Here is a 12,052-nt window from a genome sequence, read left to right as displayed (position 1 = left end):
TAAGACCGCAAATGAGATTTCAATAGCCTAAGAGAATAAAAAATAAAACATTAGACTATATACTCTTTAGTTACTTTGATTTTAAAATGGTTAACAATAAGCTTATTTTTTTGCAAGTTTATGATTTATAACTTATTGTACAATAAATGCATTTTATAACATTTTTGTAGAAGAGAAACTTCAATTTGATATTATCTCTAGTATTCTTAGTAATTCTTGATTTGTCATCATAGATTTTAATGCTAATTAGTAAGGAGAAATTTCCAAATCACATGTAGATTAAATGTATAATATGTCGCTAATAAATATATCAAGTTAATTGAAATGCAAAAAAAGCATAATTGATGTTAGAACAATAGTCTCTCGAAAAATGTTCGTGTCAAAAGGCAAAGTTATCCTCTCTAATTTATGCTAGCTAGTTGTATATCCCATTTTTAAAACTTTAAACTATTTTCATAAAATAAATATGATTTCAACAATGTAAAAAAATACTTGCTAACGAATCCAGATCGATTTCTTTTGGCACACTATGTGCCAAGTCTTTCCGCCGTTAAGAAAAGATCACCATTGTAGTATCTAGATCTATCTCTCCTCCCCTCGTGACTTTCTCCATCTTTTGTAGAGACAAAAATCCACTAAATACTCATGATCTAAGACTTCTTTGGCTCTCCAATCATGCTCTCCATTCCATATAGCGCTCAAAGCCAACTCTAAATTTTGCATAGAAATTCTTACTCTCTGAACTCTAGTTATTGTACATTGTTACAACTTAAACTCATTTTTTCACATCTTTTCTAGAGCCTTTAAGAGCACCTAAGAGGATCTCACAAGAGAAAGCCCTACTTCTCCATTTTATTGCTTGATGTCCAAAGTTGTTGCACATGTAGCAAAGAACATTCTTCCTGCACAATGCTACCCAATGCCCTCGTTCACCAAACCAAAAACAACTCGTCGATCACCTTCTTATTGTTGCCTCAGTCTTCGAAATCGTAGGATTTTCTTGATAAGAATCCTCTCGAAGTACCTTACTATATAGAGGATTCCTATTCCGCCCTTCTACCTTCTTAGATCCACTCCCCACCAAGCGATGTATCTATCTTGAGACTTACCCCCATCGAGAACTCCGTGATACGGTCTTTCTTTTTGGTGAAGGCTCTGATACCAAGCTTGTTACGATCCCGCCTTTGGGCTATGGAGCTCTAATACCAGATTGATACGGTCTTTCTTTTTGGTGAAGGCTCTGATACCAGCTTGATACGATCTCCCTTTAGGATAAGGTTCGATCTCTTCCGATTCTCAGATCTGGAGTAGATCTGACACGGAACTTTAAAATAAGATCCTGAAATATGTCGCCATCGGATCAACGTGAAAATTTGATATGTTATAGACCCAGAAAAGAGCTTACGAAAAAATCAAGTTTCAGGTGAATCGGAGTTGGGGATCTCGAGATATCGTCCGTTTAGTGGACGAACGTCAGGATGATCTGTTTAGGGTCCGTGGATGGAGGCACGTGATCCTAGGTAATGGTGGTTGAAAGTGGACCGGCATTAATGGGGTGGCACCAGTGAAAAAGTGATGGAGGAAGGGTTATGGTTGATGGAAAGGTTAGGGCAATGTTGGATAGATTGGAAGAAGAGGGAGGAGAGGGTCACTCCTAAGGGACTAGGGTGATTGGCCGGTCGAGGGAGGTTAGAAGCGGCGTCGCCGGGGATTGAGAGAACGGGAGCGAAGAAGACGAAGGAGGCAAGGCAAAACTCAATCTCAATATTCAATAATCAATTTGGTTACCTACCACATCCTTTTATAGGCTAACCAACAACTCAAAATAACCCTAACAACATAATTTTTGCTGATCGCGTTCAAACTCGCCCGACCGCGTTCGAACGCACGATCGAACGTGCCGCTCGGTATTTGTGAACGCGATGTAGGCGTTCACAGTACGTTCGAACGCACCGCGTTCGAACGCACAGTGCACTCTCTTCACCCACGTTCACAACCCCGTCCACAAACCGCGTTCGAACTCACTCCACCCGCGTTCGAACGCGACTTACAGAAAACTTATTTTAATGAAAATTAAACACTAAAACATGAAATAAAAACACTCCTAAAGTGAATCCATGCTCGAGACGACGTTGGTGAAGTCCGAATCGTATCAATCCACCACGCTTCCGCAACCTTGTCCTCAAGGTTTGAAATTTGGAAAGTGATCCATGATATCTGACTCTAGCTCCCATGTAGACTCATCAGTAGGTTTGCCCAGCCACTCAATCAGCACTTTAGTCTCTAATCTGGACCCATGGCGTCTTCTCCTACGGCCGAAGACTCAAACCGGTTCAGTGGGGCCATCTTTCTCCATTGGTTCGGGTAAGGCCGAACCCACCACATGGTTAGGCCCGATCTGGGCCTTCAATGCTGATACATGGAAGACCGGATGTAACCTGGTTCCTTCAAGTAGGTCTAATCGGTAAGCTACTGGACCGATTCGTTGTAGCACTCAATACGGACTGTAGTACTTGTAACCCAACTTTTGGTTCAAATTGGCCTCAATGTAGATTGCCGAAACGGTTGAGCTCGAACGAACACCAATTGATCCACCTCAAATTCTCGCTCACGTCGGCCTTTGTCATGAGTTTTTTTCATGCGGTTTTGGGCTGTGGCTAGGTGAGTCTTGAGCCGTCTCAATGTTTCATCTCGATCAGCAAGCTCCAAGTCAAGCTCGGTCCTATCCGCCGCCCTGAGTCTATCGTAGGCACGCAAGACAGGGGGAGTGCGCCCATAAACCGCCTCAAAGGGGTTCATCCTCAGTCGAGCTTGGATACTTGTACTCCTACTAGCCCAAGGTGGAATTCGGGTCCATCTACATTGAGTCCACTTGGTCTCGGGTGGTCGAACCACTTGACTCAATGTCAGTTCAGCAATAAAAATCCGGTGTATTCGATTGCGCTCGGGAGGTCGAGTTAGATGTAGTTGGTGGATCCAGATTAGGTCGTCCCAGTGACTCAAGTTAGGCTCAACTAGCCAAACTGATTGTTGGTTGTGCTCATAATCATTCCGCCCACTCCATGGATTAGGATCCGAGTCAAATGTATCCTAGTATAAGCAAACTCATCTTAAGTTAAGTAGAGGGTTTCTGATCATATCCCTTATTTGACTTAACTGAGTCTCGAAGTCCAAAGATGACTCACACTTGACTTGACCCCTTTGGCTCTTAGGTCCAACCCAGCTTATGTCTAGCAATTCAACCTGGCCAAGCCCAACAATGTAACCTTCTTGAAATTCCAACAACTTAGGGTCTTCCAAAAAATTTAAAATCCCTAATATTTTTCCCATAATTCCATTTCCATCAGCCATTGCCATAGGAGTTGCCTTAGTACATGGCAGCCTTGGCTGAGTAGTGACCACCTCCAATAGTTGCTTTAGCAGGGTTCCTAATGGTGCGGTGGCGGTCGACGGCGAAGGAAGGTCGAAGTAGGTCCAAAAAATGAAATCTTCAGGTTCTTCTTCTCTATCCCGTTGCAACCATGGCAAGGAGCCTTTGGTCATCTAGAATACTAAAATAGCTGCCAGTAAGGCCCTTCTTGGGGTGGTGACGGTTGACTACTGTGGAAGGCTGAGGTTGACAAAAACAAAATCTTCATCTCCTTCTTCATTTTGTTGTAGCCATGACAGGGAGCTTTCGACTGTTTGGGTGAGAAAAGCATTAGCCCACAAGGTCTTTATGAGGCTGTCAGAGGCTGGTGCTGCCGTGGTTGGAAGATTGTGGCCTTTTCCTTCGAGTTGTAGCTCGGCGAAAAGCTGCAACGTTATCGCCAGTGATGGCGCTGTCGTAGTCGACTGTCGATTGACCGAGGAGAATGGTGGAAGGTCACTAGAGGCCATACATGATTTCTTCCTAGTTGCTGACTCAATGTGGTTGCAAATGAAGGTGGTGTAAGGCGGCCCAAGTGCTAGAACTTGTGGTTCTGTATCATCTCCCTCACCATTGATGAGAATTCCGAATGAGGGATATCCAGCGGCCATGTGTGGTCTTCCTCCATTCAATAGTGGTTCGCACTGTTGTTGACTCGTCGAAGAACTCTGTTCTGACGTCGAAAGAATCTTTCCAACCGTTGAGCTCGCTGGAGGAAACTGCTGCCTTGAAGCTGGACTCTTCGCCGTTTCTACAAGGATCGGGAATGGTGTAGCCAGCCCTTCACAGTTTGTTGGCAAGGTCTTCGGTGCATAGGAAGATTTGGAGGTTCCAAGGGCTGCTACAATGGTTGAGGATCCCATTGTAGTCGACGACTGTTCGTTGCGGCCGACCATGGATCGAGATGTAGAAGCTCGATCTTGCTGGATAGCCGAACTCTCCCCTACTTTTGTGAGGAACGGGGAGGCCGTGGAGGATGTTGGGTATGTTACGGAGGGTTCCCCATGCTGCCTTGTGATTGCCCTACTTGTTGAAGAAGGTTTCGGCCATGCTCGTATTTCCCACATCATCTCCATCATCATTTGATTATTGATGGCCATCTGTTTGGAAAGAGAGCCCAACACGGCTTGAACACTAGGTTCTTTCGTATTTCGATTTGATCGGGCGGTTCCATGGGTGGAAGTCCCCGTAATCGTTTCTCCCTCCTCTATTGGGAGAATCTCATCCTCATCATCTCGTCGTGCAACCATGGATCTAGTTGTCGTCATAGGAAGTGCTTGTCCGAAGAACGGTGGCTCTGATACCAGCTTGACGGTCTTTCTTTTTGGTGAAGGCTCTGATACCAAGCTTGTTACGAACCCGCCTTTGGGTTATGGAGCTCTAATACCAGATTGATACGGTCTTTCTTTTTGGTGAAGGCTCTGATACAAGCTTGATATGATCTCCCCTTAGGCTAAGGTTTGATCTCTTCCGATTCTCAGATCTGGAGTAGATCTGACACGGAACTTTGAAATACGATCCCGAAATATGTCGCCGTCGGATCAACGTGAAACTTTGATATGTTGTAGACCCAGAAAAGAGCTTTCGAAAAAATCAAGTTTCAGGTGAATCGGAGTTGGGGATCTCGAGATATCGTCCGTTTAGTGGACGAACGTCAGGATGGTCTGTTTAGGGTCCGTGGATGGAGGCACGTGATCCTAGGTAATGGTGGTTGAAGGTGGACCGGCATTCATTGGGTGGCACCGGTGAAAAAGTGGTGGAGGAAGGGTTATGGTTGATGGAAAGGTTAGGGCAAGTGTTGGATAGATTGGAAGAAGGGGGAGGAAAGGGCCACTCCTAAGGGACTAGGGTGATTAGCCGGTCGAGGGAGGTTAGAAGCGGTGTCGCCGGGGATTGAGAGAACGGGAGCGAAGAAGACGAAGGAGGCAAGGCAAAACTCAATCTCAATATTGAATAATCAATCTGGTTGCCTACCACATCCTTTTATAGGCTAACCAACAACTCAAAATAACCCTAACAACACAATTTTTGCCGATCGCATTCGAACTCGCCCGACCGCGTTCGAACGCACAATCGAACGCGCCTCTCGGTATTTGCGAACACGATGGAGGCATTCACAATGCGTTCGAACGCACAGTGCACTCTCTTCACCCATGTTCACAACCCCGTTCACAAACCGCGTTCGAACTCACTCCACCCGCGTTCGAACGCGACTTACAGAAAACTTATTTTAATGAAAATTAAACACTAAAACATGAAATAAAAACACTCCTAAAGTGAATCCATGCTCGAGACGACGTCGGTGAAGTCCGAATCGTATCACTCCGTCGAGCGCGAGAGTATCAAACCCTACTCTTAATTCTCTCACTAGTCTCATCAGATTTTACTGGATGAATTTATCATGGATTAGGCTTCTTAATGCATGGGCCTTCCCATGGGTTTGGCTTTTTTTCTTCGAACTCCATTCATTTTTGTAAGCATAGATTAGAACTTTTTAACTAATAATATAATATATCATTACTATAAAAAGAAATAATACAACAAAAAAGAGTTTTGTATTCTTAAAAAGAAACAATAGTAATCAATAAAATTGAAAATCTAATTGCTGTTACATTTGAGACAAATTGATAGTCTTTAGTAGTGATCGATCAGTAGGTGGACATAAGCAAGACTCATCATATTATGGAGAGAGAAAATCTTAACTCACTTTATATATATATATATATATATATATATAACATTTAATAGTTAAAAATTGATCACTGATTAATAGGCATTCTAACCCACTATTTGATCTAAGTGAATCAAGCTTATGAGCCCTAGACGAGCTAGGAGAGGTTAATGTGCATGACATAGCTCACCAAGCTAAATGAACTAAATGGCTCGAACACTAGCTAAAAATGTTCCAATCTATTAGTGTTTGAGCTTAACAAAATTTAATTGTGAACGAAACATGAGCAAGACTAAGCCGGCTGATACCCTTAATTTTCACCTCGTGTCGTTCGTCGGCTAATTGGTAGGACTCGACCAATGTCACCAACAAGCCAAGCTACCTGCATCATGCTTGGGCTTGGCGCGATCAGTATAAGGTTATAGAAGTAATTTTGCCCACATAAACATAGAAACCCTAGTTTTTCCTCTTACGCTATTAAAAGCGTCTATCAGTTCCGTTTCTATTCTCCTTTGAGCAAGAGTCGCCGCCGCAGTTTTCTTCCTCCGTCTTTCTACTTCCAAGATGGTAAAGTTCTTGAAGCCAGGTAAGGCTGTCATCATCCTTCAGGGTCGGTTCGCCGGCAGGAAGGCGGTCATCGTGCGGGTGTTCGAGGAGGGCACCCGCGACCGGCAGTACGGCCACTGCCTGGTCGCCGGCGTGGCGAAATATCCGAAGAAAGTGATCCGGAAGGACTCGGCGAAGAAGACGGCGAAGAAGTCCCGCGTGAAGGCCTTCTTCAAGCTCGTCAACTTCACCCACCTCATGCCCACTCGCTACGCCCTCGACGTCGATCTCAAGGACGTCGTCACCGTCGACGCTCTTCAGTCGCGGGACAAAAAGGTCGCCGCTTGCAAGGAGACCAAGGCCAGGTTCGAGGAGCGGTTCAAAACCGGTAAGAACCGGTGGTTCTTCACCAAGCTGCGGTTCTGATCGTCACAAATTGGTAATCTTTCCTTAGGGTTTTCGTTCTCCGTGGTCCTATGGATCTAAACTCTTATTTGTGCTATCTTATGGATCTATTTGATCTTGTTTTAAGGACTTTTTAATGCGATCCGATCACTATCAGGATCAATGGATCGGAATGTCTTTGATATCTAAGATGCTCTGCTTTCGTAATCGTCTTATTGATAAGTGTGTTTCCATAGTTCTACGCTTGTAATCTTCGAGGAACATTTGCTCTCTTTTGGAATCTTTAGGTGTTGTATGAGGAATGCATCAGATTCTATGCACTTTTAATCTATTTACCTGACATTATATCTATTATTTCCTGTTTCTCTAGTATCTCCATTACTTTTTTTTTTGGCCATCCAAAGAGTGTAGGAGATCTTCAGCAGTATATGAATGAATTGGTATTAGGGTTCTTATTTGAATGAATTTGAATTTAGTGTATTGAGTTCCATAATTTCATATATGATGTTGGAACTATTATCTTCAAAGTGACTGGACTATTTGCGCGTTATTCTAGAATTTTATTTAGCTCATGGGGAGACATTATCTGTTTTCCTTCTGCTACAAGATCCATCATATCCTTTGCAATTTGAGCGCCAATTGATTCTTGGATCAAGAAATAGAGTTTGATCTCTTAACTCCCACAATATTCTGGATTAACATGCACTTAACTTGAGTTACCTTTCCGTTGCTCTGTACTGGTGTTACACACTTTGTGCATATGGGATGCATTCACTTGTACGTCAAGCACTCAAGCCTGTAGTTGCAATGTAAAGCTAGGGTGTAATGGAATTCCCCTTTGTACTCGTCTTTATTTTTTTTCATATTGCAAAAGGAGTCTGAACTGGAAATTGTGAGAATTGCAGTTAGACTTTAAACTGGTCACATTCCAGGATATGGGATCAGTTTCTTCAGTACGGTAGTGAGACCAAGAACCTATAAACATATATTTTATTATTAGGAAAATTATATTTTATTGTAATTCACTTACCTTTCTATAGTTTTATTTGTTCCATTTTATCTATTTATTGTTATATCCGATCTAAAACATAGTTTGTATTTCAAGATAATTATTAGACAAAAAATTGTAGAATGGATAGTTTTGCAATGCAAATAAAATAATATTGATTAGATTTTAATGACAAAAATATGACATATATATGTATTATACTTATTATACTTTTGTTATTTAAAATTTAATCATTATTATTTTAGATGTATTGGAAAGCTTATTTAAATTTTTATAACTTTATTTATAATATGGATCTTCAAATTGGATCAATAGTTTGATTAAATATATTGATCTCGGGGAGAATATTCGCCGAAGAAAAAAGAATTTGTCTGTGAGAAGATGGATTTGTTTTGTGAGGTCTAATCTATGTTTTTGGTATTCAAATTTGGATGAGGGGTTGGGAGATAGATAGGAAATAATCTTAATTTAATTTTTGATAACTCGATTAGGTTGAACTCCACCTTATTTAAAGGGGGCTAATTCAACTTAATCCAACCATCTAATTAAATAATATCTCATTAACTAATTAAATAATTTAAGTCATAACAAGCTAAAATAGATATCAATTGATACGATTTGGTCTGTATTGATTCCATTTGTGATATTGGATGAGTCTATTTATTTAGTTGATTTTTTGTTTGAAGAAATAAAAGGATTTTGCTGAGAGGACGTTTTAGTATAAGGACCATGTTCGAACGGGCCATGCGAATGCCAACACGTTTATAAAAACAGATAACGGGATTTGCTTGCTCGAATGTTTGCGCGATAGAGAATTGTAATTTTGTGTTTGAACGCACTCAGGCGTGTTCGGTTGTTAGAGTTGTTTAACTTAGTTAATGGGGTCTTAAAGTGAGCCTCTATAAATATATGGAGGAAATCATAATTAGAGTTTATGTGATAATTGAAAATGATATTGTGTTTTTATCTTCTTCTCTTCTTGCTCTAGCCATTGGCACCCTTTCTCATCTCATTTTTTCCACCGTCAAGTCTTTGGTCCGCTTCTTCTTACTCCTAATCTCCCTCTTCTATAATAACTTTTTCTTTTTTTCAACAAAGAATTAACCTAGCATTAATTTAGCCATTGAAACCCTAACAAGTTAGGGTTTATTTGACATTCGGCCACTATTCGGTCAATATCTTAAAATCTAGTCATTCAAACCGTGTGATCTTAGATTTTTTTCAAAGCTGAAAATATATCCAAAATTCAAAAAAAATCAACAGTTAGATTGTTTGTAGTTTTCTTCCAAAGTCACATCCCTAATTTAGTTCAGAATCGTTTCGGATTGAATTAAGCAGCAACACAGCTGAACTAAGAAAATTGACTCGATCACCAATGACTCCAATGCAAAGTGATGTGACTTTGATCACATTTACTTGACTCACTAATAAATAACTCGACCAATTTCGAAAGCTGAATTAAAGGGCTAAGTTCTCTAATTCAATATTCTCCTCAAACCGACACATTTCGATCTACAATTGGTTATCTATAGAAATTAGGGTGGAAATTTTATGTAATATGATTGGGAAACCAGTACCGAGGAATCGGTACTAGGTGTGAAAATATTATAGTCATTAAATTAAAATTATAAAGTTTATAGGGGTATTGAAGTATCTGCCTAAGAATAATTATGTGACTGTAAAAATAGTTGACCTGGACGGTTTGTTAAATCGTCTATCTGTTTGCTCCGTTCCCTTGTTCAACCGTTGGCGAATTGCTTATACAATGTTCCATTGGCACTACGACAGAGATGTGTTCACACTTTCTTGATGACGTTCTTCGAATGACTTCACCCATCGCTATAGCTTTATATAAACCCATCGAGTTGAGATTTTTCTTTTACTCAAACAGTAAAGAACAAAATGAGTTGAGACGTCCAATTGGGTCCGTTCTAGTGCGCATACCATGCATGCATTTAAAAGATTTGGCCCCACCTAGCCCTATAAAACGCATCAAATGGCTTCATTAGCGTGGCATAATCATGGGAAGCGAACAAAGAGCGGAGGGTGGAATTCCCACCACAGGAGGAGGTGATCTCATCCCACAAGATTTTAATCGTTCCACTCTGCTCCAGTTTACTTCAAACAATAGTTTGCTCCCTGTTGTGTTCAGCGCGATCTTATCTCTTGTTTCCACTTATCTTACCTCGACCAAGGAGGGCAAGGACATGATGATAGCCACTCACCTCACCCCAATCCACACCTTCACCTTCTTCATCCTATCCTTTGTTTTCTTCTCTCTAGTTGCTGCGGCATGCTTCCCCAATCACGCTAATCTTGCCAAATCCCTTGACATCGTCGCCATTCTCTCCTTTGCTTTGGCCTTCGCATCGCTTGCTTCAATCATCTTTCATCCTCGTTATAGATGGATAGTTTACCTTCTCAGCGTGGTCTCCCTCGTGCCTCTCCTGCAGAAGCCATGGCAGCTTATATATCGTCGGCTCTCAGAGTCATTCAAATCCGTTTACCAATTGTTATCTGATTGTTTCTCTGAAAGTACTACCGCAGGGGTAAACAATAATAATAGAGTAACTGATATGGTCTGAGCTTGTGTAGTATTTATTTGTTACTTTCGAAATCCAACACTTGATTGTTCTTTACTTTGTTCTTCTCTTTAGATATCATACAGTTTGTTGGTGACAGGATTGGCAGTGGACCCAATATATTTGGCTTAATCGTAGAGATACGTGTTCTCTTTTGCATGTGTACTTGTCTAAAATCATCTATTTAGATGTGTATATGTATCAGTATAAAACCCCCGTAAGAATTGGGTTTAAAGAGAAGCGCATGATAAAATAGAAGTGGAAATCTAATCACGCCTGATCGTGGGACCCAGTGGCAAGCCAATCCACTTTTTTAATAGAATAATGTTAGTCCAAGGTTGCCGGACATTTGCGTCGGATCTAAATTTTTTATGTCAACTTGGTTAGAAAATATTAACCAAATTTAAAATGGCTATTTAGGAGAGAGAAAGAATCATGCTAGCCTTGTAATCTAGCAAGTAGTTTTTAAGTTGGTTTAAAGGTCTGCATTTATTTGGTTTGAAGGCTTGTGATTCGAATCCAATCCGAACCCAACTAACTTGATACAATTTCACCTACCACAGTCCTAGTCACACCAAAGAGGAACTTGTAGTGACAAGTAGTGATAGAGATGCTAGTTGTGATTACTAACAACCAGCCAATGGGAAAGAAAGGTACATAAACTAGAAAAGGAGAGAGCTTAAGAAGGAAATCAACAACAAGCCAAAGAGGGCAGCAGAAGTATCATTTAATCTCTCAGACCACCAAAATCTCATTCTCAGTCAATTTTTCCGTGGCCAAAATAAAGGAGACAAGAAGACGAGAGGAGAGAGTTGGAGACAATTGCTTACTTTGGGTGTGAAAGTTTTGAAGCAACACCCATTAGGATGAATTTTGATATTACACCAAAATTAAATCCTTAAATGGAGTTTAAAATCAATTCAAGATCTCCTCTTAACAAGCAACTACTGCAGCAAGGCTGTGAACTCAGTTAATTATCAACATATGTGAGAAAAAAAAAAGTGTTTACACTAATTCTCTTGTATGTATAAGAATCTATCTTATCTTTATTACCTTCATAATGTCATATCTAGCATTGGAAGCGGAGGATTTTTATGTACTTTTCCATATTATTTTTGCTAGTGGTTGCTTTATTGCTTACATTGCATTTCTCAATTAGCATAAGTATATTAACTTATTTATAGGACAAACATCTACGAGTCATTGTCATCAGTATTACAGAACAAATGTTAGAGAGAGAGAGTGCGTCACTTTCTAACTTATTATATTGAATGGCATCATTAATTATGGTAATCACCTATTTATCAAACACTTTCAAATTTACTAAACACTTCAATTTGTCATCAACACTAATAAAAATTTGGTGCAAGACCTTATGCACATGGAATGACAATTTTGGAATGTCAAAATTCTATATCACAAGAAGATCT

General features: G+C 40.5%; 1 protein-coding gene across 1 annotated transcript; it reads left to right on the top strand.

Moving 5' to 3' along the window:
- The first annotated feature begins 6,578 nt into the window (after window positions 1–6,578).
- LOC140764947 (large ribosomal subunit protein eL27x-like) lies at window positions 6,579–7,385 on the top strand. Its single transcript, XM_073103820.1, has one exon. The coding sequence runs from the start codon at window positions 6,645–6,647 to the stop codon at window positions 7,050–7,052; it is 408 nt and encodes a 135-aa protein (XP_072959921.1). The 5' UTR covers window positions 6,579–6,644; the 3' UTR covers window positions 7,053–7,385.
- Window positions 7,386–12,052: the final 4,667 nt, after the last annotated feature.

This window comes from Typha angustifolia, chromosome 8 (genome assembly GCF_048772165.1).
Source record: "Typha angustifolia cultivar Huaian chromosome 8, ASM4877216v1, whole genome shotgun sequence".
Taxonomy (NCBI): Eukaryota; Viridiplantae; Streptophyta; class Magnoliopsida; order Poales; family Typhaceae; genus Typha; species Typha angustifolia.
This window is presented reverse-complemented; position numbering and strand designations above follow the sequence as displayed.

What these genes read in the sequence shown, in the direction of transcription:
- LOC140764947 (XM_073103820.1), top strand. Translation starts at nt 6,645, where the DNA reads ATGGTAAAGTTCTTGAAGCCAGGTAAGGCTGTCATCATCCTTCAGGGT.